Here is a 25,305-nt window from a genome sequence, read left to right on the forward strand (position 1 = left end):
TAAAAAAAAAAAAAAAAAAAAAAATATATATATATATATATATATATATATATATATGTCCAATTTACACAATTTACATATTCATAAACATATTAGTCATATAATGTTTCAGATCTATATTGATAGTTGTTTAGATTTATATTAAAGGCTAAAATTTTCAAGGATACTCAGCATTTTCCATATAAGACGAATTCGAAGAATTTTAAAATGTTAAAATCAAATCTTGCGTTCCATCTCCAATTTATACGATGCGCGGTAATCAATAGCTGTTGAAAATGATTTCGCGATTTACGCGTGTTCCAAAACTCATCTTAAAATATAAATATAATAGCTATAAACTTCTTGTTATCGTACGATGTATCATTCTTGAGCGCGCGAATTTCGGATGAGCCTATTGACCAATCAAAACATAGTAATTATTTGAATTATTCACGCGGCATAAATTTGAAAACAAGCTGTATACACCAGATTGTTCGTTTTGATCGCATCTCCTGACATTTTCTGCCCTTAAAATGAAATAGATACATATTGTACGACGAAGGAAAGACAGAGCAAAAAAGTTAATTGTAAGTGCAAAAAATATAGTCGAAAAGAATAGCTATTGATGACTTTCAAGCTTTCAAATTATACATCTTCTGACTTGCAAATGTCTCTTTTTTTTAATTTATAGTTCTTCCGCGTTTTAAACCGTGAGAGCCGTTTTCAAAATCTCCGAATTAATATAGCAGTTCTTCAATTCCGTTATTTTCCTGTCAACTAGGGAGCCATCGGTGAATCTGCAAGTAAAATGCCGAAGGACTCACCGCCAGCCAAGAGATTCTTCAAGATGATGTGGAAAGTCTTTCCTTTTTCGTTGGATTGAGACATACTTGCTGGACGCTGTTGTCGGAATAACACACGTTAGGAGCAACTGGCTGAAGTGCACGAAGGATCATTTACAATAATAAAACAGTTCTCGACCACGTGATTACATAGGCTCTGTGACTTTAGTAGCGAAGGAAGTGAGAGAGGGAGACAGGGTCTCCAAACTCCCATGAATTATGACAGTGTAAAGGCTAAATCACACTAGCGATTGGCGATTGATGATTGACGATTGAAGATTGGAACTTGACCAATTGAAACAAAGGAAGCCAAGGTTGAAGCTTGTTGATTCGTCAAAATCTAATCTTCAATCGTCAATCGTCAATTGCTAGTGTGATTTGGCTTTTAGTGGTGCCCTCAAAATCGGAACTAACATGGCGCGTAATAACGCGTAAGTCGATAACTTTCAGTCTGTAGTTTTATTGTCGCCCTTAGAATTTTAGAATATACTTTAAAATGTATTTTAGAATATACTTTTCATATGATAAATCCTGTATATTAGTAGGTTATGGTCTAGGTATATTAGTAGGTTATTATCTAGAGTAAAAAAGAAAGTTTTTAACAATGTATACATCTTATTATAATGCTCTGCCTTTCACATTGAAAAAGTGACGTGTATGGTCCGAAAGATCATGATAGAGACTGAAGGTAAATGAACTAATTATATGAAAAGTATCTTCCAAAATGTATGAGAGCGACACTAACGTTGTTCCGCTATAACACTATAATGGGAGTTTGGAGGCCCTGGATTCACTTATGCCACCAATATATCCGTTTTGAACTTGTTACACTTGCAGGTTACACCGATACCGCAATGTCAAGCTGATAACTTATTCCGAGACTTTCAGATATACCTTCTCTCGTTTTCAATCTTTTATTTAGCTGTATTATGTTATACTTTCCGCACTTGAAATTTGGAACGACATATTTGAAACATATTTGAAAGATTTTCTTTTAATGTAAATATATGCATACCTATTTCGTGTTCGAGTAGGCAAGATACATTTGCTGCGTCCAACGGAATAAAGCGAACAGTGAGCATTCAGTGATTATTGGCCTTTACTGTTAGATCCTTGAATCTGACCAATTACATTAACGAATTATTCAAACTCTCCGTTGTGCAAACTGTTGTATTCACTGAACGCACTCGATAATACAGCACAGGCTAAGGCTGCGTTCGTTTTGGCGCTTACAACGCTCAGTATCATTTCATTCCTGTTTCTATCAAATACTAAATAAGGATAAATTATGTTTACACGCGCTATAAGCGCCAAAACGAACGCAGCCTATTTTTCACAATTGCTGATAGTAGGTCTGTTGTTTTTCGCTGCACTAATACAATAAGCTAAAGTGAGAAAACATATATATGTCTCGCTTTAACTTATTGCACTAGTTCAGCAGTGCAGCGAAAAAGAACAAGCCCAGTGCTGAAAATCTGTAGTATACATGACATAAACTGTAGTTTGGATTAGATTGGTTAGGGAAAGTTCCTTCTCGAAAAGCCAGTGTCATATGACGTCTAAACAGGAAAGCGAACTGCCTTCGATGATTGCATTTAATAATGTAAAGAAAAACTAGAACTTTTCTTTAAAAAAAATAATTTATTAGTTTATCTAGGGTGCGTCCGGAAACGTCGCTGGGGTGTACTCGCTGCGTTGAAGTGAAACATGAGAATGAGATAAAAAGAGAGGGAGAGCACGCAGCATTTTAGAACGTACCCCTGGATGGGTCTTTAACTGTAGTATCAGAGAGAAACCTAAGAGCAACCATACCATACGTTTTGGCCGATATCGATTTTTACTAGAGATCTTTTTTCTTCTTCTTCTTATATATGACCCAGAATTTGTATTCCATTAGTCCTGATCCACAATAGGTAAGCTTTAAGCCTTAAGAAATTGACCAATCACAATCAAATTTGAGGAAAATAATCGACTATGATTGATCAATTTCTTAAGGCTTAAAGTTTACTATATCTTTTGTGGCTCAGGATTTAGTCAATTTTTAAGGCTTAAATCTTAAATCATTGAATGTAGATCAGGGATAATGTTAATTACTCGACACTGTTATAACTTTTTCATGCGTTTCTCGCTATCCAGCGGCGATGTCGAACACGTGACCTGTTTTGACGCTAAAATTGAGCGTCGAGCGTCAGCATGAAAAGGTATCTTAGGCTGATTTACCACTAGCGCATCACTCGTCGCGTTGTCCGAGTTAAGCCAATCAAATCGTTTCATTTTATTCGGTTTAAAGTTACGCAATAAAATGGGACGATTTGATTGGCTTAATGGCTCCTGCCCACAGGACGCGGCAACGCTTGCCGCGCGGCGAAAGTCGCGTAACAGCCAATCAATATGTTGTTTTTCCGTGACAAAGTTATAATGGAAAGCAGTATATTGATTGGCTGTCGCACGAACTTCCGCTGCGCGGCAAATGTTACCGCGTTCTGTGTGCAAGCGCCATTATGGCTCCATCCACGACGGGCAGCTATGACTGCGAAAACATAGCTGATCAGTGAGCGGTCAGTGATTATTGGTCCTTACTGTTAGATCTCTAACTTTAGACCAATTATATTGACGAATTGCTCAACTGTTGTGCAACTGTTGAGTTCGCTGAACGCACCCTATGTTTTCTGAACGCAGCCATTGTTTTCTGAACGCAACTAATAATCGCTGATTGCTCACTGAGCGCTTTTTCTGCTGAACACGCCCAATATAGGCTGCGTTCCGAAATTCACTGCTAGTACTTAAATTCTATAATATATGTGACATAAATTATAGATTTTCAATATTGGCAGTGCATTTCGGAACGCAGCCATAAAGGGACGTCTACATTGGAAGTAAACAGTAAGAAGTAGGAAGTAAGAATAAGAAATTGACCAATCATAGTTAATTATTCTTCTCACATTCGACTGTGGTTGGTCAATTTCTTACTCTTACTTCCTACTTCTTGCTATTTACTTCCAATGTAGACGTCCCTTAAAGGTCCTGGATTGCGTTCAGAAACCCTATTCCGTGAGTAGAGTAACATGTAATTAGTCAATCAGAGCAAAAGGAACTAAGATTTATTTATTATGATTGGTTTATTAAAGTAACTCTACCCATCGAGTAGGATTTCTGAACATAGCTCTATGGATGCGCAGTCGTCCAAAATAATAACCAATCAGAAATGGCCAGAAATGTTAGAATCCAATATGGCTGTTGACAGTAATACGTCTTGTGTTATATATTATGAGAAGTTAAGAGGTTATATAAAAGTAAAAGAATATTAACAACATATTGTAAGTATTTTTATATAAATAACAATGAATATCTAGTGCTACAAACTTATACGATATATATATTATATATATATATATATATATATATATATATATATATATATATATATTTTAATATAAATTCTGCAATTTTCTCTTTTTATATATTGTATATATATTTTTTTTAATTGCAGTATAATGCCAAGCTGTTATATTAAAAACTGCACAAATCGTATACGGACTAAAAGTATCAAATTTTTTCAATTCCCAAAAGAACCTGCTGTTCTCCAGCAATGGCTAAAGGCTTGTGGGAAAAATGAAGAAGAAATAATAAGTAATTCTGGTAAATTAATAAAATTTATATTAATATTTATTATCTATATGTTATTGTATTTTTCATATTATTACATTATTATCTTTTTCATATATAATTTTGACAGATTAATAAATTAGTATAAAATATTATTATAGCAACTATATGTAGCCTTCATTTTACTGAAGACTGTTTTCAAATGGTTTGGACAAAGATGCGACAAAAAAATATACCTGCTAAGCAGATATTACGATTAAAGAAAAATAGTATTCCTACAAAATTGTTGAATATGGAGAAAAAACGAAAAAGATTATGTAAAAATGATAAAGGAATAAAAATGTAAGTATTTTCTTCATACAATGAAATTAAGAAAAAAATATACAATATGATTGAATAAATAGAAAAGAAGATATAGAGAATATTTAATATTTTTCAGAGTACATACAGGTATACCAAGTTATGGAGAACTTGTGCAATATGTGCGAGAGAAACAGTATATAGCAAACAGTCCAGAGCAAACAACTTATGTAGATACGAATATTCATAAAGATGAGCATATTTTGCTGTCGAATAATGCAGTTAAAGAAACCACGTATGTGACACAATTTAATTTGCATTCGTCTTTTATCTTTAATTACTATTTACATTATATCCAGTAAGCAATCTGTGCGCAGACTGACGTCAGATTAGTGACAAATTTGAGCAAGATATGTCGACAGAATCTGCTGACAGATTCTGACAGCAGGTTGGTGCTAGAATGTGCGAAAAATCTGCAGTATGTTCCATTTTAATACACTAGAATGACAAATCCTGTTCAGTTTCTGCTGTCAATCTGTCGTCAGAGTCTGTTAAACAGATTCTGTGTGTAATTTGTTGCCTTTCTATCATAGACACTGCTAATAGACTCTGCGCAAAATCTACTTGCGCAGGTTAGATTATCAGAGTATATTTGTCTTTCATAATCATTTATAGAATAACTTATGTTTTATTATTCTATTTAAATTGTATAAATATAGTGATTATGAAGTATAATTAGCATTGAAATGTTATTGTATATTACAGACATGAAGATATTGGTTGTGAGACAAATGCTTCAGTACAAACGTTATTGAAACTGCTGAGAAAATCTGAAGAAAAAAAACAATTATTAAAAGAAAAAAACCAATTATTAATAGAAAAAAACCAATTATTAATAGAAAACAACCAATTATTAACAGAAAAAAACCAATTATTAATAGAAAAAAACGAATTATTAACAGAAAAAACCAAGCTTATAGAACAAAACAACAAACTCATTGATAATACCGAAAAATTAAATTTACAGTTAGCATTATTGAAAAAGAATATGCAGCAAGAATCTAATATTACACAAATGGAAATAGATAAACTAAAAGAAACTGAGATAAAAGCAGATGTTTTACATAAATATTTTACTCCCAGGCAAGTAAAAATTTTAATGTCATCGAATACTAATACTCGAGTAAGATGGTCATCCCAAGATATTACTTCTGCAATAGCATTACGATCACTAAACCCAAAAGCCTACCGATTTTTAAGGAATGTGAAGAAAATGTCATTACCATCTATATCAACTGTACAGAATTGATACATAATATTTAATAAGCCTGGTATTTTAAAAGATGTCCTAAAAATTATGAAGAATAAAGGATATAATTTGTATATAGTAGACAAATTAATCATTATTATCATTTGATGAATTATATATTTTTAATAAAGTCGATTTAGAAAAAGAAAAAAACAAATGATTTATGGACCACATAAAACATGCCAATTCATTATGGCTCCTGGTCTATTTAATAAGTGAAAACAATCTATTTATTATAACTTTGACTAAACAATGTCTATAGAATATTTTACTTACAGTGCTGCAGATGTTGTATGAAATTGATTATATTGTTGTAGCTGTCACATGTAATATGGGTTCCACTAATATTAGATTATGGAATGAATTAAATGTTGGAATAAACATTCCTAGTAATTGTACGAAAAAAAATCGGAAATACCAAAAAGGAATGTTTTATTACTCATCCTGCAGACAATTCATTGAAAGTTTTCTTTTTTGCGGATATGCCGCATTTATTAAAATTAGCACGAAATAATTTCATTGACTCTGGGTTTCGAATAAATGGACATATTTTCAATAAAAATTGTCTAGAAGAATTACTAACACTCAACAAAGGAGATTTGAAAATAGTACATAAAATTAATAGAGCGCATCTCGATGTTAAGGCAACAGCAAAACACAACAGCAAAACGTCAGAATGGCGGCTCAAGTTTTCTCTAACAAGAACGCAATGGCCATACGGTGATGTGGAGAAAACAAATTAATGTCCAAGCAATGGAAAGAGACAGCTGACATACTCAAATTATTTAACGATTAGTTTGATATTTTCAACAGTAAAAATAAATATGGACAACATAACGGTTTAAATGCGTACGGAATAAATTTAAAGGAACAAAATGACATGATCAATAATATGTGACATAATTTATTAAAGAAATACGAGTGGGACAAAGATCTACATTATTACAATTCCAAAAAAGCATTTTATTATCCAACAATTCCTTAATAAAGATGTTCTCATATCTTCAAAAGCAATATTCATACGAAACGTTTCAAATGGAATGTATAATCATAAGCAGGTTGAATTAAGACATATTAGAAAATTTATTTTCGTACTTAAGGATGATGGGCGGAGGATATGACCAATCACCTTTACGAAAAAAACCCTCAATTTTGGATGTAAACACTCGAAAACTGGGGATAAATACTTAAATTTGAGTGTTAACACCCAAAATTGAGGGTTTTCTCGTATCTTTTTCGTAAGGGCAACGCCAGTGGAATTACAAAACCGTCTTAAATGGTACATCCTAGGAAAACATGCTGTATCTGCAATTTCCCGAAAAGAAAATACTGAAGGAGATAGGAGTTGTACAAGTTTAATAGATGTTGAAGATATACATTGTAATAATGCAAACAATGCATCATGTTCACAGTATTTAAGAGATGATAATAAAGTCACGATTGAAAAAGAAGAAGAAGAAATACTTATGAATACTTCAGAAGGAGATAATATTTTCAAATATGAAGTAGAAGAAACAATTAATAATACTAAAAAAGTATTTGATAGTGAAGGTATAAGCTTTTTATATCCTTTGAGCTGTACCCACACATAGTAAGCAATCTGCACAGACTGACGTCAGATTGGCAATAGATTCGAACAGGATCTATCGACAGATTAATAGACATCTGCATTCCCAATCTGCTGTTAGACTGTCAACATTTAAATACACTGCAACGAATCATTGCCTTTTTATTAACAGACACTGCTAACAGACTGTGCGCAAAATCTTTTTGCTTAGATTTGGCTATCTAATGTCACAAAATTTGCAGCTTATTTTGTCCGAAAGGATAATATTTGACAAATTAACAGATATTATTTGTAAAAAAATTGATTATAAATAAAAAAAAAAAGTTATTGCCTGCTTCGTTCGAACTAGGACATATATAAGATTGAGAAAAGTAAATAAAGATATTACAACAAATAATTATAAAAAAAAATTAATAAAAAATATTTACATTAAGTAATCCCACATAGCAAAAATTGATCTTAGGTATGTCTAATAGATGTATCACGAGGGATTTAGTGATATTCAGAACGCGTCTATAAAACCCAAAATATATACATAGGATGTAACTATTGATAGCGCTATCAATTTGAATCGTTTTCTTTAAGCTGTATCGTTCACGCTCGCAAGTTCAGATATGAATCCTATCGTATTTTACCTGATTATACCTGATTTTGTATTCTATAGAAATTCTATCACTATCTATTATATTCTATTGTATACGATAGAATACTACTCACACAGCAAGAATGTCCCAAATATATCATAAGGATATCTTGAAGGTATCGCATATTCCAAATATATTTTTAAGATATTTCTATGATATATTTTGGATACCTCTGTTGTGTGGGTACCCACATAGCACGCAATATTATACAATGTCACAGTAATATTTCCGTAATATTTCTGCGATATTGCAATATTACGGAAATATTACTGTGACACTATGTAATATTACGTGCTATGTGGGTATTCATATTTTGTAAATTCACGAACCAAAATCCATATTCAAAATGGATAGAAAATGGTTATTTTTATTCTATACATTTTTCTCTATACATTTTTTTACCAGGGTCTGCAATGTCTCTACAACATTGCACTGCAATATACAATGTTGCAACATTATTATTATATGAAAATATATCTATAAGAATAGTAAACTTATTTTTTTATTCGAAAAAGAAATTCATAACATGGTAAATTAAACGTTATCATAACATCATTTTGCAAAGTTATTTTGACGTCTTAAAGCATGACGTTAAATACATGTCCTTAAAGGACAAATGACGTTACTGTGTGTGTGTGTGCGTGTGTGCACGCGCGCGCGCGTGTGTGTGTGTGTGTCTACATTGCCAACATTTTATATTATTATTAATAAAATGGCATAAAAATATTTTTAGTATTATTATTCTCTCTCTCTCTCTCTCTATATATATATATATATATATATATATATAGAGAGAGAGAGAATATATATATATATATATATATATATAGAGAATATATATATATATATATATATATAGAGAGAGAGAGAGAGAGAGAGAGAGAGAGAGAGAGAGAGATATTTATATATTACAGATTTTAAGTTTAAATACATATTAGTAATGTACGATTAATTTTGGGCATTTGAATTTCGCGGCTGCATTCCTGGTCATTTCTAATTGGTTCACTACACTTTACGTTACTACGCGGACGTCATGCGCAATGGTAAGGTGTATATCAGTTGGACACGGGGCAATTGGACACAGTCCAATTACAAGTCGCTGTTCCAAGGGACCCTACAAATGTCTCTAATCACACGGTACTGTGATTGGCTGTGTCCAAATGCACCGTGTCTAAATGCACCGCTCCCGCAATGGTACACCTTTATGTTTGTGGTCTGTTCTTTTCAGCTGCACTTCTGGTGCAATAAGTTAGAGAAAACATAGGCTGCGTTCCGTTTTACGCATATGCGCGCATTTATCTATAGTTCATGTTACATATATTGTAGGTAATGCGCGCATAATGCGTGAAACGGAACGCAACCATATTCTTATTTTACTTTAACTTATTGCACCAGTTCAGCAGTGCAGCCGAAAAGAACAGACCACAATTTATATCATGGTTTATAGTACGTGTTTATAACGTGTTTATAACTGAAAGTGTTTTTCGTAACGATTTTTATTGTTTCTTATAAATTTGTTCCTAAAATTATTTCCTATAAATTTATCAAATATGTTAACTGAGCCCAAGTTAACGAACACTTTGCCGAATTTCGGCAAACCACCAGATAAACAAAATCACGTAAGTGTATTTAAAAAATGCATACGAATATAACTGTAATATCTCAAGTGGTATGAAATTAAGATCCTTCTGTTTCTAATTAAATTATTTTATATATTTTATATAGTTTTGTAAAAATATAAAGCTATATAAGTTCCAAATGATTTTGTGTTTCTTTTTTGAAGTCTGTTTATATTATAAAAATAGTTGAATGAAAGAGTTAAGGCAAACATAGTAAATTTTTATATCTTGTTCTAGCTACTACAAACTTTGGGAACACCACATATTGAATCTTTTAATTATATGTTGGAAGATGGCCTTTTTGAAGGTTTAAAAGATACCTCACCAGTATACTTTGTTCTTCCTAATGATGACAAAGTAGCTCTATGGTTGGATGATGTATGCATCTACCAACCTACCGTGCCTACTGGTGCAATTGGTGTAAAGAATTACAAAATATATCCAGCTGAATGTCGTCAAAGAGGTAGTACTTATAAGGGTAAAATAACAGTAAAGCTAGGCTGGTCAATCAATGGTGTACAACAGGAAACTCTCGAAAAAGATTTGGGAGAGGTTCCAATTATGCTGAAGGTATAATTTCTTATTTATTGATACTTTGTATTTTATTTTTAAATACCTTTGTTATTTTGTTCCTTCTCTAATTTCTTTTGACAAATTTCTATATTATGTTCTATATCTATTAAGTATTCTATATTTATTAAGATCATTTTATATTTATTAAGTACTCATATTCACATTCATATTATATTCACAGTCCAATCGATGTCACTTGAACAAAATGAACCCCAAGCAATTAGTTGAACATGGTGAACATGAGCAAGAATGGGGAGGTTATTTTGTAATTAAAGGATTGGAGCGAATTGTACGAATGTTATTGATGACAAGACGAAATTATCCTATTGCCATTAAGAGATCAGGATGGAAGGGTCGTGGTATACAATTTAGTGATCTTGGTATTCTTCTGAGAACTGTTCGAGATGACAATACTGCTACAGTATGTATATTCAAGTAAAACGTTCTTTTTCTCACTAGATATATTCATGAATTTATAGACTAATTTATAGACTACTTTATAGACTAATGTACTGCATTATGTGATGGATGGCTCTGCTAAATTTATGTTTATGTATAAGAAGACTTTATACTATGTGCCATTGATACTGATATTGAAGTGTTTAATAGATGTTACCGACTTGTACATTTACAATGCATTGATTGCTGGATATGAGGATGATCTCTATTATAAGGTTTGGTCCTTTTATGTTAACTATTTAATTTCTTCTGTAATTTTATTTAAAAAATCAGCAGCTTCCATTTCCTTTACTCACTCTGGTTGTAGAACCAGAACACCCTACAAAATGCAATTTGAGGGATTGCCAATTTTTTAACTTATACAGTTCAACTTCGATCAAGTGAACAAAAACATTTTAAGAATTTCACTTTATCTTTTTTTGTCATAAGAGCTGTATTATGAACATGTTGCGCGAGATTCACGAAAAAGATCTGCATTCCCATGAGCAATGTAAAGCATACATCGGAAAAATCTTTAAAGTAAAATTTTTTGAGATGCCACCAGATGCAACTGATATTGACATTTGTGATTACATTATCAAGTGAGTTGGAATCTTGTAATTTCCTCTTTATTCGTATTCCTTGTTTTCATCTCTAATTTCTTTTCAGATATTGCGTTGCTATCCATCTGGATGAGCCTGCTGACAAATTCCAATTGCTTGTGTTTATGACGAAGAAACTGTTTGCTCTTGCCAACAATAAATGCGCCGTCGAAGGTGCAGACGGCGTAATGATGCAGGAATGTTTACTGGGCGGTCATTTGTATCTACAAGTTATCAAAGAGAAGCTGATGTCGTGGCTGACATCGCTGAAAATTTCTATTCTTAAACGTGCCAAAAGTGCCGGTAATAGGTACACTTTAACTGTGCGTAAGTATCCTTCATGTGACTTCGTCTTACGAGAGTAAATTGAAATAGACATAAACGATTAATTTTCTTTGTATCATTACGCTCACGTTGTAGAGGAAATGTTAAATGCTAGTAAATTCGGGAGCAATATCGATGCACAAATGGAGAATTTCTTGTCTACCGGGAATATAAAGTCGTCCACTGGTCTGGGTTTGATGCAGAGCACTGGTTTGACGATCGTTGCGGAGAATATCAATAGGATGCGTTACATGAGTCATTTTCGTGCGATACACAGAGGCTCGTTCTTCCAAGAAATGAGGACTACTGAGGCTAGGCAGCTGTTGCCTGACGCTTGGGGTAATTAAAGACCTTACTCTAATATTTGTCTCGTAGATCTGCCGTTGAAACTTTAATAATTAGCCGATAATGAGTAATAAATCAGCGGTTATTTATGGACCCGACTATCACATTACTCGATCAAATATCAGAAAATTTAGTATTCCGAATTGTGAATGATTTCTTTTAACAAATATATTGATTATTGTCGTTGTATTTGGCCTCAGGATTCATCTGCCCAGTCCATACGCCAGACGGGGCTCCTTGCGGGCTGCTTAATCATTTGACGCTGAATTGTATCATTACAAAACTCCCGGATCGCAAATTGAAGGCTGCGATACCGACGGTGCTGGTGGATCTGGGCATGATTCCGTTGTCTATTGCGGATAATTGGAAGAACTCGCACACGGTAATGCTGGATGGAAAAATGATTGGCCTGATCAACGATGACATCGTTAAGAAAGTAGTTTTCAAACTGAGAGAGTTGAAGATAAATGGCGAGGAGGTGAGCTGAACGACGTCTCTTCACGACGTCAATTACTTGATTAATGATCAATTCATAAATGTTACCGACAATACGATATACATCCACAGGTGCCAAATACATTAGAGATCGCGCTAGTGCCGAAAAAGGATGTCCCAGCTCAATATCCAGGCCTGTATCTCTTCACCAATGCGGCCAGGATGATGAGACCGGTAATCAATTTGGCTATGCAAAAAGTTGAACTAATTGGAACGTTCGAGCAAGTTTACTTAGATATTTGCGTGCTCCCCGAAGAAGCTTATAGTGAAGTAAATATATTATTTTTATGATGTATATTCTTTGATTTATATATAATAAGATAGTAAAAATTCATATCTTTATTTTGTAGTTGACAACTCATCAGGAATTAAGTAGTACGACCATTCTCAGCAATCTGGCGTCTCTCATCCCGTTGCCGGATTGCAATCAAAGTCCAAGGAATATGTATCAATGTCAGGTAAAATTTGTCGAGGTTCAAACACGTTAATGATATGTCCAATTAAACTCTATTAAAAATTTTGTCCGTAATCTTGCAGATGGGGAAACAAACGATGGGTACACCGTGTCATAATTGGCAAATGCAGTCGCAAGTCAAGATGTATAGGCTGCAAACGCCCGCGGCGCCACTCTTCAGACCGGTGCACTATGATAATATCAATATGGATGATTTCGCGATGGGAACCAACGCGATAATTGCAGTTATTTCATATACGGTGAGCAAGATTTACTTTGTTTTTAGAATTGAAAACTCTGTTCATACTATGATTGCCGTCTCATGTTGACGAATAATATTTGCACTCTTCTGAGATATAAGTTTACAAACAGAAAGAAATATAATAAATTCTTAAATAGTAAGTTTCTTTTATTAAATTATAAAGTTAACAGAAAGAAGAATAAGAAACATTACGGCCATATTTTTCGCGAAAAAGTGATAATACGAATATCTTTTTTTATACAATGCGATTATTTACATCTAATACGTAGGGATACGACATGGAAGATGCGATGGTTATCAACAAGGCGGCGGAAGACCGCGGTTTTGCACACGGATCGATGTATAAGTCCGAGTTCGTTGATTTGCAAGATCAACGAAGTTATTTCGCTCGCGATCCGAATAAATCTTTTCTGGCAGAAACGCTGGACGTCGATGGTCTGCCCATTGTGGGTATTCGTATCAAAGAGGATGATATATATTATTGGTAAGCAGCTTTCGTGGCATCGCGTTACGTCTCCTTTTGAATTTTTGTCGACGATATCTGTATTACATTTGATAGTTATTACGACGCTGACCAGTCCATCTATATCACCGGGAAATATCATGGCAAGGAGAATGCCTACATCGACAACGTGAAACTGTGCGGCACGTTAAACAGTAAAAATCCACAAAGAGCGTGCATCACCTTCCGTATTCCCGTGAGAGCCATTTTTCACACATTTCCACTTTCTGTATATTAAACACAAATGTATGTATCTAATTCTTTTAAACTCATTGAATCTCCAGAGAAATCCCAATGTTGGCGATAAATTTGCGTCACGAGCAGGACAGAAAGGTATCTGCTCGCAGAAGTGGCCCGCAGAGGACTTGCCCTTCACGGAATCTGGTTTGATACCCGACATTATATTCAATCCTCACGGTTTTCCAAGTCGTATGACAATAGGTGAAATGAAGTAAAATGACTCAATAATAATCGCGATTGTTGTAATTATGGATAATCATCGTTATCTGTGTTTTCCCCTGTTGTAGCTATGATGATCGAGGTGTTGGCCGGCAAATCGGCCGCTGTACACGGACTGGTTCACGACGCCACGCCGTTCAGATTTGATGAAGACAACACGGCGATAGATTATTTCGGAAAGCTGTTGGAACACGCTGGTTACAATTATTACGGGAACGAAAGAATGTATTCCGGCGTGGACGGACGCGAGATGACCTGTGATATCTTCTTCGGCGTTGTGCATTATCAGAGATTACGACACATGGTTTCTGATAAGTGGCAGGTAACTAAATTTTACGTAAATTTTCTTTTAAGATGTTTAAGGAAAACGTTTTTTATCCTCTTACCTTATTTTGCTCTATTTTTTCTTTGCTCGATTATGGTTTTCAAGCTTCTATTTATTTTCACTTTGTTATTTATAGATCGACGATCGTATCTCATTGATGTTAGTGTCGTGAGAATGGATAAATTATTTTTAGATGATACATGATTATTTCTAGGTGAGAAGTACTGGTCCGATCGATCTCCTCACGAGACAACCCATTAAAGGTCGCCGACGAGGTGGCGGTGTCCGATTCGGTGAGATGGAGCGGGACGCTTTGATCTCTCACGGCTGCGCATACCTTCTTCAGGACCGTCTCTTTCATTGCTCCGACAAAATGAACGTAAGTGAAAAGATATAAGTATTTTTAAACTATACACGCACGTCTATTATCATCCGCTGCATTATCGGGTTCCAAATTATAATAAATATCTAGTCGTCTCTATTGTTATATGTTTTACGCGTGTAGACGGCACATTAAAGTAATTAACTTATAGTTAATAATAATTAATTAATAAAATAATTAACATTCACTTGCAGACGTTGGTTTGCCAATCGTGCGGTACATTGCTCGGGCCAGTTACGGAAGTCTTTGGCTATGAAAGGAGCACCAAGTGCCGTCTTTGCGGTAATGAAGATTCTATAAAAAATATTGAAATGCCGTATATCTTCAGGTTTCTCGTGACTCAGCTCGCATCTTGCAACATTAATATTAAAGTACAATTTAATAAAGTATAATCGCAACATCTATTGTATGTATATGCGCATTTATATAGATTATTCAGTCTTCCTCAATAGAGAATAACATTTTATTTTCATATTGTCTAACATTTCAAAGAACAGATTTCTATTTATACATCTAAACGGATTTACATGTATTATGGAGACGTTTGTTCCACTGACGCACGTACATTTATCTCACACCCGTAACATAAACAATAGGCGCTCGTGCCTACGCAAATTTCTATATACATAATTCAACAGTTATGTTACAAAATTAGATTGCACAAGAAAAGAATATAGCCAATTAGGTCTTCCTTTTTTTAATAATATAACAAAATAGAAGGGAATGTAACTATTTTGAATTATACGCGCGTCATGCAAGCGGATTATATTACGAGATACGTGAATTATAATACTCTTGTACTTCTCAAACCAAATCCGCAAGTTTTGTACAAGTTATGTGAGTGCGTTCAGGCTTTTGCTGGCACTTGTGCTCCAGACTTGTTGGTGGGTGGTCCGGATGCGTTTGTCTGCTCTTTCTCCAACTGCTTGCCGAGGTATTCCCTAAAATAGTATTTCAAAAGTTTACATATGAATTCAGAAAATATCACAAACTTACAAAGATAAAATTTTACAACATTATAAAACATCCATATATAAATATGAAGCAATGTCTAGAAGAAAAACTTCTAGAAAAATCTCACGACATACTCACCAATTATGCACCATGAGCTTTTGAACCGCGAGGAGAGCCTCGTATCTGACGTTAGGATCTTCATGTCCGAGAAGCTGCATTACCCGTTGCTTACCGCCGAGTTGTTCGATTATGCTGAAACGAGATGCACGATTTTAATAAATTGACACAAAAGTTAACGCTTCCCCTAGCGTACAGAGATGAACATACTGCTTTCCACGTGGATAGTGACGCACATATTCGCCTATGTCAAAGCTGGCAACGCTAAGGACAAGTGGATCTTTGCTAGTATCCAGCAGGTGAATTAGGATCCGCAAGAGCTCATAGTTCTTCTCGTTGAGACGACTAGCGTTCTCGCGCCAGAATTTGCCCGACTTGTGAACAGGAGACCATTCTAAGCGACCGGATTTCACCTCTGTTGAATACTCATCGAACGAACTCAGGTCTTGCACAGATGCTTGCAGCTTGTCGTTAAGGAATTCGATGTCCGCGGTAATATCTTCGTCGTCGAATTTCCGCTGGCTCAATATCGAGAGCTGCTTCAACACTTTACACTGTACCATGGCGATGCAGTGCTCCTTGGCGACTTGTCCATCTTCGACTTTCTCGATCAAATTCTATCGACGAGAGCGGGGAATGAACAACGAAATAATTCTGTTGTATCTCTCTGATCTAAATTTACTTATAATGTCTTAACTTACTCTAAATACGGCAAGTATAATGCGCGTTACTTTCTCCTTGACAGAGTCGCTCAGTATATCGGCGAGAATGGGAATAACGTTGAATCTGTAATGCAATGCGTTGTTATGAGCGAGCATCAAACGTTATCGATACTTTTAATATAAAAGAACAAACTACTTACTTGTTCATCTTCTCTGCCAATAACGGGTTGAAAGTGAGGACCCACAGGCAGAAAATGAGCTGATATTGCACTTGAAAGTTCACTCTTCCAGACAGAACGCTGAGAAGAGTCGAGATCCCGTCGACGGATACGAAAGAAAAGCGGTACTCGTCGATACGGAGCATCATTTGAAGACATCGCGCCACCGACTGAATGTAATCATTGTTCTACACGGAAAAATAACGTATATTTTATTCATGTCTCGGGATAAAAGATTCGAGGCGAGAAACAAGAGTATAAATATCCTTTTAATTTAGAGGACGGACTGACGTGGATTGCTACATGCAAAAATACGATGGCAAAGTAATTCGATATTTTTTAAGGAAGAGAAACACCAGAAAGAAAAAGATTTATCGAGAGAGAAAAAAAGAGTATCACATGCAAATCAGCAAACTTATAAGAAGTCATGCGTATGTAAAAAGAAAAAGTGGCAGGGGCCTAAAAGAGATTCTCTCTCGTAGTTTTGAGAGATTCTCGCATTGGACGTAACGATCACATGAGACATGCTCTCGCAAGCATGAAAATTGCACGCACACTTGTGATTGGAAATTTACCAGTCGATTGCCGGGCCTAAACCGCAAGGAAGTCACGATACTTTTCGCGTGCGAGAATATCGTTGAACTCGTCAAATTCACGAGACTAGTTTTTGTTCGTGTTCAGCGACGAGTAAATCTGAAGGTATTTTATAAACCGTTTTCGAGTGTAAAATGTAATATTACTGTGATTAGCTGTTACAAAACCAACCGGGTTGAGTAATTCGTGCAGCATGTCAGCGGCCTCCTTGGCCTGCTCCACGGCAATGTCTTGTTCTAGTCCCGCATGCAAGCTTGTTTCCTGCAGGGCATCAAACTAAAACCCCATTTTATTTTTTTTTCGTTCATCTAACTAAGTTCTACTGTAATTCGAAGGTGTACCTCGTGTATCTGAAGCTTAATTGCACGAAGCTATAATTTTTCTATGTGGAGAGTCAGTCGCAAGACGATTTATCGTTTTACTCGGTTAGTTATGCTCGGTTAGCTGAACCTAATAGCTGCTACACAGTTTTTAAAATCTGCCACATAGACTTTACGATTGAAATTAAGAGAATTAGATACATATCTATGTTATGAATTAGTATGTTACAGACGTTCTTTATAAGTATTATAAATTACATTTTATGTATATTTTAGTTATATTATGCGATGGTTATACAGTGATCGGAAACAATCGCATTCAGTTAATATTCTCGTATTTTTGAGCGAATCCTAAGACTATTTTTCCTCTTGCAAAATGTTATCCGAGGCTTAGTTGCTGAGGTATAAAGAGAAATAGTTAGCCACTCACAGGCCAGATACAGAAAGTAGGCAGGGGCGACACAATTCACCGTTAGACATTGGGCAATACACATGTGACAATATTCATACATCTTAGTTTGTAAATTTTCAATGCTTGCGCCAATGTGATTGTACACAATAGTAAATAAATTATTTTAACTTAGTTGAATATGATTATAACATAATATGTAAAGGTAAAATAGTCGATTGCGTTTGTCCACGCGAACTGACCTAAGTGCAATATAAACTTTACAAATACGAAAAACTTTAAAAATCAGCACGAGAAAAATTTGTACGAAACATTAATCGTACAAAGCATAAGATATTCTTACATTATTTGAGAAAACCGAGTTTGTATTTTTTTGTAAAAATTGTTTATCTTAAAAAAGAGTTTTTAACACACATTCATTACTTGTGGATTTGCTCTCAAAAATTACGGTATTAGCAACATTTTGTGAGTTAAACGTAAGCGAACGATACATACATCGGTGAGATACGCGAATGAGACCGATTAGAAAATTTTAAGAGAGGCTGCGAATCACGCTATTTATTGTAAGACGCGAATAAACGTCGTATCTTTAATCTCCGTTTTTGTAAATTTTGCGAAACGCAAGAAACATTCACAATTCGCGATCAAATCGGATGTAATAAACTCTAAAGAAATATGAATTCGTTAATGTTACAGAAACGAAGACGCGCTTGATAGTAATATTAAAAACTGTCTTTCTCAAGATAAATAATTTTTACAAAGAAATACAAACTCGTCGGTTTTCTCAAATAATGTAAGAATATCTTATGCTTTGTACGATTAATGTTTTGTTCTTCTCGTGCTTACTTTTAAAGTTTTTCGTATTTGTAAAGTTTATATTGCACTTAGGTCAAGTTCGCGTGCACGAACGCAATCGATTATTTCACCCTTACATGTTATGTTATAATCATATTCAACTAAGTTAAGATAATTTATTTACTATTGTATACAATCACATTGACGCAAGCATTGAAAATTTACAAACTAAGATGTATGAATATTGTCACATGTGTATTGCCCAACGTCTGTCTGACGGTGAATTGTGCCGCCCCTGCCTACTTTCTGTATCTGGCCTGTGAGTAGCTATTTCTCTTTATACTTCAGCAACTAAGCCTCAGATAACATTTTGCAAGAGAAAAAATAATCTTAGAATTCGCTCAAAAATACGAGAATATTAACTGAATGCGATTGTTTCCGATCACCCTGTATATTAATATTAGTGTTTTAAACGAACTTTAGAGGCGGTTATTGTCTTTGATTAGACATGAATTTAAATTGATGTAATTTATTAAATGTTAATCATAGTGAGGATAAGTGAACGAAGATGAAAAATGAATGAATGAACGCGCATCATGGAAAGGATGCATTTCCTGTAAACATGCAGAAAGCGAAGCAGCAATTCAAATAGCAACATTAAACTAAACCAACACTGCATCGACATGCTACATTACTATATAAAATCAATTAATGCGATTATTATAAATTATATTAATATCCTGAAACACAAAAATCAAATTAATCAAAGTAATTAGATACATTTGGATTTTATTTCGATAACGTCCCAATCTTCAGAAATTAGCGCGATATGCGTTTCTATCGAAATGAACTCACGCTAAGCTTTAGCTGATCCTTGAGCCACGTCAGGTAAAATTGCAGGTCAGTTTTCTCCATGAGATCGTGACTCCAGCAAGCTAATTTAGCTATAATGCGCGACGTCATATTCATTATGAAGCCGTCCTGCCTGTTCAACAGATTTAGGAATGGTCCCCAAACAGATTCCCGTTTTCGCGTGGAATGTTCACGGAAGATTTCCACACGACTACGATCTTCCTGTGAACAATAATGTCGCATTAGTTTACATAATATGAATAGAGTGTTACATATCTTTATAAGATTATTTTATTTATGAGATTTTTCTAATTTTCAATAGCACTATAGATATATAGATGGATTTAGCTTACTCAATAATATCAAGAAGATAGTCATACCTGCAACATATCATCGATCATTGTGAGAAGATACTGAATGGTCTGATCCTTGGAGACATGTCCAAGTAAATTAAGGAAGGTTTTAGCTGCCTGATGTGGATTCTCTTTTAACTTGTTTTCTCTTGTCTTAGCATCACTTGTGTCAAAGGTTGCTATGAAATCATAGTCTTCTTTTGATATCATTTGCGACCTATAAACATCAGATATTTTTAAGTCTTATTTCTGTCCAGATAATTCAAAATAATAAGGATATCTTTTTATCTTATATACTATGATTAAAAGCAATCAATATGTCTTAAAATATCATATATTGAGCTTCTGAGATGACAATCAATAATGTGATGTATCTTAAAATTTATAAACTAAATTTTTGAAGGCCGAATTGTAATACTTACTGCAAGTACGACTGCCAATTAATTCGCTGGTTCCTAATGTCAGCAGCCTGCTGCTGGAGCATACTTGTAGCTGCCAGCATATCTATAAAATTACACAAATGAAAGAATGCAGATCGAACGATATAAGATGACAGATGCTAAAACAATCTTTGTGAATTAATACGTGTGATAACGACGTGAAATAACTGTTAAATAAACAATAAGAACAGATCGCACTGTTGGGAGGGGCACTGACAAATGCACAAATAATTCTTATGTGGAAAGCGTAATCACCGATTTTCTCATCCGGCAGAGCCGGTATCATCTGCTTGATATTCGCACGGTCCACCATGATTACTGACGAAATTCCGTGTCAATTTATATGGAAAAAAATCTTTTTCGTAAATCAAGACTCTCGCTCCTTTTTGTGCCCGTCGTCTTCTTCAGCTGTTCGATCACAAGACCACTTGCGTACCAACCTGACCTGACACCATCAGGTTGTTATCATCCCGGATAAAATACCTAGATTTTAAAAATTAGTGATTTTCATAAACAATATTGCGCGTCCGCGGTGCGTCTAGATACTCATACGTAATGACTGTTAAATTATTATTCCTTCTCTCTCTTTCCTTAGGCCTGTTTTTTTTCGTTGAACTGCTGAAGTAGTGCAATAAGATAAGTGATTTGTTCTTTTCAGCTGCACTGCTGAACTGGTGCAATAAGTTAGAATGAGAAAACATATAGTTGTCTCACTTTAACTTATTGCATCAGTTCAGCAGCGCAGCTGAAGACCAAAAATGAAACTAACTAATTGCACTAGTTCAGTAATACAATGAAAAAGAACAGACCTCTTATTTGAAGACTGCAACAAGAATCATAAAATAATCATAAAACACGAATTAGATACGACTAGACATCATTCGTGTATTGCAAGATTGTTAATTGCATTTATTGTCGTCTTCTTTAATATTAAATAATAAAAAATGCATTAATGATATATTTTCATAACGAATGAGAAAAATCTTGTTAAATAAAAAAGTTTATATGTCAATCTCACACAAATGCATTGCTTTTTTAAAATTTCAATTTCTTTTAATGTATATCCTTGTTCTTTCACATAATATCCTTGACTGATTTATTATTATATGAAACTATATGGATATAATGAACTATAATAAATTATATGACAATAATACGCGCGCGCGGGTGGAGATAATAACGTAGGACATAGAAAGAAGATAGTATTAGAATAGGAAACTGTCTTATAATCTGAAATAGTTAAAGAATCCGTAAAATTAATATGCACTACAAAATTGTATTATCACTTTAATTTGAACACAAATATATTTTTTCCATATAACAGCTTGTCTTAGAAAAAGAATGTTCCGGAGTTCGAGGAGACGGCGTCGTAGATGAAGGTGTTGTGAATAGGTTTATACTGATTTGTGATAAATTTGATAGTTTCGTGCGCCGCGAGGCCACCCAAAAATGCCGAGACGGAGTGCAACTCCGCGCCACCGAATCTGCAAAACTCATGCACGTAATCGTCTTTAGCTAACGGTCCGCATCCCCATTCACTTAACAATTTCGTTAGGCATGTCTGTAACATAATTAGATTTTAAAATAGCGCTTGTAAAGTGGTAAATATATTACAGTTATACCGTAATAGACAAATTTACAGAATATTGTAAAATGATGATACCTTGAGCTTTACGATATCAGGCTCCACTTGATCATCGAACTCACCAGGATATGAATTATACTCCGCTTGGAATTTATCTACCCCACGGAGTATAACGTAGTAAATCATCATACTTTCGGGATTCTCTAAATTTTGAACTGCAAACGGAACGTGAAATCATTAAAAGCAAAGCACACATTTGATCACACAGTATATAGAATAGATATTGAAATCTATAATAAATTAATAATTAATATTATATAAATCGTATTTAACAATTTTTTAGTTAGTTTATGTATTATAATTTTAATTAAAAATTTTAAATTATAATGTATGATTTAAATTTTACAATTATAATTTTATAATTACACGCGAGCTGCAACTTTGTGCCAATGAATGAAAATAATTACCTATGGTATTAGTATCACAAACTTTGGGATCGTATTCGTCCGCGATGCAACTTCCTCTCTCCACGTGAATGTCTGTTGCGTGTCTGCAGAACATTTTCACGTCCTTCTCCAGAATCGAGTCCGACGGTTTTCCTAATTGACGTAGCAACTGCAAAGTGCGCCGCCATACAGCTTCTGCGTCCGCCGATGCTTGCTTATGATAACTAAAAAATAAATTCGACGTTAATTAAATCTATAATATGATAGAGTCGCACGTGATATCATTTAAAATCGTACATTTGTTGGAGAGTAACGTATTTTTCAGTATCTGCAGTCATGTCAGGCAGAGCGCCTTTGAGTGGCAGTAATCCGCTGCCTTCGTTATCAATGAAATCACGCACCGCCTTCGCGATAATCCAGAAAGGACTACTCTAAAATATATCGAGTATGAACGATCACGTCTTCCGCAGAAACGGCACGTAAATTATAAGGATGCTCCAATGATACCTTTGCTGTTAGATTAATGCAACAATCGTCATTTAATATGTTTCTAACATTGTCGGGTATATCGCTCGATTTGATGCTCGTATTCACAGCTTTTATAGCTTCCTCAAAATTCTCCTCGATATTAGAGGTATCATGCTCATCGCGTCTCATACCATTCTGTATCATTCGCTTGAGCTGTTGCTTCTCCTTGTAAGTCTTCGGTAACGTGCCGTGACGACAGATCCATTGCTCCAGGTATTTGTACAAAATGATTAAATATGGTAAGTGAGAATGGTCCTTGAAGTTCATTTCGTCAAGATCCACGGAATCCAGATGCTTTTTTAGACTGTCAAACGGTTTGTCAAGGCGAAGATCCAATGTTTCGTTGTCTGGATGTGTTTCAACAACTGTGTGTTCCTTTACTTGAACTCGCATGTAAGCTATAAATCCTATACTCCTGCATACTATCAAGGGAATATTTAGTTCCCAAAGTCTTCTCGATAATAGGATCAATGTTCTAAAAATAATAAAATAATGTAAAAAGTGTGTAAGATATATTCATTTAGTATAAGTTAGTCTTATGAATACTGTATCAGTGTGTTTATGATTTTACGACTTATCATTTTGATACTTAAACCCTTACTTCTCACTCAGTGAGGTAGCAACTACTACTGTGAAGTTGTTGAAAAAATCTGGACTATTGGATAAGATTTGTTCAGGCTCCTCATCAATAAAATCACCAGTTACATCAATATTCAGTTCCAAAAGCATTTGCGTAGCCACCTGGGCTCTTGATTTCCCAATACTGTCTGCTTCTAGAAAGAAGCTAATACAAATCTATTTAACTTACTGAACTGAAGCATATCTTGAGAATATCTAATCAGAATAATATTATATACATACTTAGCTCCTATATCCTCATCTGTGATCTTCTTGCCATCAACTATGGTAAAGGCTCCAATACCTGGAAGTACTAGTGATTTCAGTATCTCTGTACCAAGCCCAGTGGCATTTATAACGCAGATATGAGCAGTCTCTAAGCATGCTTGTCCGTGATCACCCCATAATCTGTCAGTGAGAAACAGAAGATTATGTCTCATAATAATAAAAATGTTGTTGAAAAAAGTAGTAAAATTGAAGGAAACATAATTAGAGCTGTAAGAGATAGATACACTGACAGATTTAACATACAAAATTGACTAAGCAAATGACAGGAACAGAAGATGTACAAGAATTGTAAAACTTAACCTAACCTTAAAATATTATAATCGGCGATTAACATACCTCAGCTGTCTATCGTATTTTCGAGTTTTTTCAGATAATTCAGGTGATTTTGGAGCGGGAGATGCCATCAGAAAAATAAATTTTAGACGATTGTGTAATAGCAGGTAATAACGCGAGGTGCACCGTCACACGGCACAGCAGTGATATTCACCACAAATTATGTGAGAAAGAAGCTTCCTAATTTACCGTTGAGTCATACTACTTTAAAATTGTCTAATTTGTAGTTTGTCGTACTACTTTCCGATTTTTCATTATGGACGGTGGCGACTCGTAGCGGAGACCTTAGAACTAATAAAACATCAGCTGAAATTTAAACTTACAGATTGACTGTAGGATTGATTGTAAGTTATTAACGAATAGAACTTTTCATTTTTTATAAATTTACGCAAAGGAAACAGACACGTAATCGACTTACAGATTAGTGCTACGTTTTTTAAACTACATGTGCATTGTAGACGACGTTTTAGGGTGCTTATGGGAGATTCACACCGCGTCCGATGTCCGACATACGACGTCTGATATCCAATAAGAGAATAATTTTCTAATAGAGAATTCAATTCTCCATTGGAAAGCTGTTCTCTTATTGGATATCGGATGTCGTACGTCGGACATCGGACGTGGTGTGAATCCTCCATTACGATAGTGAGTTCGGAGCGAGTGAGATCTGGATCCGGACAGAGTAGTATATGCTCCCATCTACAATTAATATATACAATATATTTAATACGGCTGCTCCTTTTACTCCCATCCGTCTCATGCCGCA

General features: G+C 34.7%; 6 protein-coding genes across 10 annotated transcripts in view; 3 read left to right on the forward strand and 3 right to left on the reverse strand.

Moving 5' to 3' along the window:
• The window catches only part of LOC116848321 (graves disease carrier protein-like), a 3,953-nt gene extending 3,086 nt beyond the window's left edge, over positions 1 to 867 (reverse strand). Inside the window, exon 1 of the mRNA XM_032824305.1 lies at positions 804 to 867. Within this exon, the coding sequence (XP_032680196.1) occupies positions 804 to 867 (64 nt within the window). The remainder of the gene's footprint in view (positions 1 to 803) is intronic.
• The window catches only part of LOC116848385 (serine/threonine-protein phosphatase 2A catalytic subunit alpha isoform), an 11,959-nt gene extending 10,053 nt beyond the window's left edge, over positions 1 to 1,906 (forward strand). The window contains exon 7 of the mRNA XM_032824522.1: positions 761 to 1,906. The gene's annotated coding sequence lies outside the window, so the exon portion shown is untranslated. The remainder of the gene's footprint in view (positions 1 to 760) is intronic.
• A 2,087-nt stretch (positions 1,907 to 3,993) lies between these two features.
• LOC116853803 (52 kDa repressor of the inhibitor of the protein kinase-like) lies at positions 3,994 to 7,997 on the forward strand. Of its 2 annotated transcripts, XM_032835048.1 has the most exons (6): positions 3,994 to 4,138; positions 4,312 to 4,460; positions 4,589 to 4,769; positions 4,867 to 5,022; positions 5,493 to 5,870; positions 6,681 to 7,997. In XM_032835048.1, exons 2-6 carry the CDS (start codon positions 4,316 to 4,318, stop codon positions 6,733 to 6,735), a joined length of 915 nt encoding a protein of 304 aa, XP_032690939.1. In that variant the 5' UTR covers positions 3,994 to 4,138; positions 4,312 to 4,315; the 3' UTR covers positions 6,736 to 7,997. The 2 variants fall into 2 exon arrangements, with proteins under 2 accessions (XP_032690939.1, XP_032690929.1); XM_032835038.1 differs by having other exon boundaries at positions 5,493 to 7,997.
• A 1,800-nt stretch (positions 7,998 to 9,797) lies between these two features.
• Positions 9,798 to 15,440, forward strand: LOC116850685 (DNA-directed RNA polymerase I subunit RPA2). Its single transcript, XM_032829306.1, has 17 exons — positions 9,798 to 9,866; positions 10,104 to 10,436; positions 10,621 to 10,860; positions 10,943 to 11,113; positions 11,328 to 11,479; positions 11,547 to 11,806; positions 11,900 to 12,142; positions 12,349 to 12,626; positions 12,716 to 12,913; positions 12,994 to 13,101; positions 13,181 to 13,357; positions 13,629 to 13,843; positions 13,919 to 14,057; positions 14,146 to 14,302; positions 14,389 to 14,642; positions 14,860 to 15,024; positions 15,222 to 15,440. Exons 1-17 carry the CDS (start codon positions 9,798 to 9,800, stop codon positions 15,417 to 15,419), a joined length of 3,357 nt encoding a protein of 1,118 aa, XP_032685197.1. The 3' UTR covers positions 15,420 to 15,440.
• Positions 15,441 to 15,472: 32 nt separating this feature from the next.
• LOC116850749 (V-type proton ATPase subunit H) lies at positions 15,473 to 21,188 on the reverse strand. 2 transcript variants are annotated; one of them, XM_032829417.1, is made up of 10 exons: positions 20,997 to 21,188; positions 20,724 to 20,805; positions 20,329 to 20,518; positions 19,952 to 20,170; positions 17,744 to 17,848; positions 16,961 to 17,166; positions 16,800 to 16,884; positions 16,309 to 16,715; positions 16,120 to 16,233; positions 15,473 to 15,968 (listed from the first exon to the last, which is right to left on the reverse strand). In XM_032829417.1, the coding sequence occupies exons 1-10, from the start codon at positions 21,052 to 21,054 to the stop codon at positions 15,875 to 15,877; spliced, it is 1,560 nt and encodes a 519-aa protein (XP_032685308.1). In that variant the 5' UTR covers positions 21,055 to 21,188; the 3' UTR covers positions 15,473 to 15,874. The 2 variants fall into 2 exon arrangements, with proteins under 2 accessions (XP_032685308.1, XP_032685386.1); XM_032829495.1 differs by lacking the exon at positions 17,744 to 17,848 and having other exon boundaries at positions 20,997 to 21,186.
• Positions 21,189 to 21,946: 758 nt separating this feature from the next.
• LOC116853836 (NEDD8-activating enzyme E1 regulatory subunit) lies at positions 21,947 to 24,742 on the reverse strand. Of its 3 annotated transcripts, none has more exons than XM_032835102.1 (8): positions 24,543 to 24,742; positions 24,162 to 24,326; positions 23,902 to 24,084; positions 23,280 to 23,775; positions 23,070 to 23,203; positions 22,794 to 22,996; positions 22,405 to 22,541; positions 21,947 to 22,302 (listed from the first exon to the last, which is right to left on the reverse strand). In XM_032835102.1, exons 1-8 carry the CDS (start codon positions 24,608 to 24,610, stop codon positions 22,072 to 22,074), a joined length of 1,617 nt encoding a protein of 538 aa, XP_032690993.1. In that variant the 5' UTR covers positions 24,611 to 24,742; the 3' UTR covers positions 21,947 to 22,071. The 3 variants fall into 3 exon arrangements, with proteins under 3 accessions (XP_032690993.1, XP_032691008.1, XP_032690999.1); XM_032835117.1 differs by having other exon boundaries at positions 23,902 to 24,095; positions 24,162 to 24,222; positions 24,543 to 24,715; XM_032835108.1 differs by having other exon boundaries at positions 24,162 to 24,222; positions 24,543 to 24,713.
• Between the last annotated feature and the right edge of the window lie 563 nt (positions 24,743 to 25,305).

The sequence above is a fragment of the Odontomachus brunneus genome, unplaced genomic scaffold (assembly GCF_010583005.1).
Source record: "Odontomachus brunneus isolate Ranch 3 - 2012 unplaced genomic scaffold, Obru_v1 Obru_scaffold_001, whole genome shotgun sequence".
Classification (NCBI taxonomy): domain Eukaryota; kingdom Metazoa; phylum Arthropoda; class Insecta; order Hymenoptera; family Formicidae; genus Odontomachus; species Odontomachus brunneus.

Excerpts from the sequence above, each read along its gene's own strand:
- LOC116853803 (XM_032835038.1), top strand. The coding sequence starts at position 4,316 with ATGCCAAGCTGTTATATTAAAAACTGCACAAATCGTATACGGACTAAA. Across the intron at positions 4,770-4,866 it reads AATGATAAAGGAATAAAAAT|AGTACATACAGGTATACCAA; the intron begins GTAAGTATTTTC and ends AATATTTTTCAG. Across the intron at positions 5,023-5,492 it reads AATGCAGTTAAAGAAACCAC|ACATGAAGATATTGGTTGTG; the intron begins GTATGTGACACA and ends TGTATATTACAG.
- LOC116850685 (XM_032829306.1), top strand. The coding sequence starts at position 9,798 with ATGTTAACTGAGCCCAAGTTAACGAACACTTTGCCGAATTTCGGCAAA. Across the intron at positions 11,807-11,899 it reads TAGGTACACTTTAACTGTGC|AGGAAATGTTAAATGCTAGT; the intron begins GTAAGTATCCTT and ends CTCACGTTGTAG. Across the intron at positions 12,914-12,993 it reads CCGAAGAAGCTTATAGTGAA|TTGACAACTCATCAGGAATT; the intron begins GTAAATATATTA and ends TTTATTTTGTAG.
- LOC116850749 (XM_032829417.1), bottom strand. The coding sequence starts at position 21,054 with ATGGTGGACCGTGCGAATATCAAGCAGATGATACCGGCTCTGCCGGAT. Across the intron at positions 17,167-17,743 it reads TGCACGAATTACTCAACCCG|AACAATGATTACATTCAGTC; the intron begins GTTGGTTTTGTA and ends TTTTCCGTGTAG. Across the intron at positions 16,716-16,799 it reads TTATACTTGCCGTATTTAGA|AATTTGATCGAGAAAGTCGA; the intron begins GTAAGTTAAGAC and ends TCTCGTCGATAG.
- LOC116853836 (XM_032835102.1), bottom strand. The coding sequence starts at position 24,610 with ATGGCATCTCCCGCTCCAAAATCACCTGAATTATCTGAAAAAACTCGA. Across the intron at positions 24,085-24,161 it reads GATGAGGATATAGGAGCTAA|CTTCTTTCTAGAAGCAGACA; the intron begins GTATGTATATAA and ends GATTTGTATTAG. Across the intron at positions 22,542-22,793 it reads TTGTGATACTAATACCATAG|TTCAAAATTTAGAGAATCCC; the intron begins GTAATTATTTTC and ends TTCCGTTTGCAG.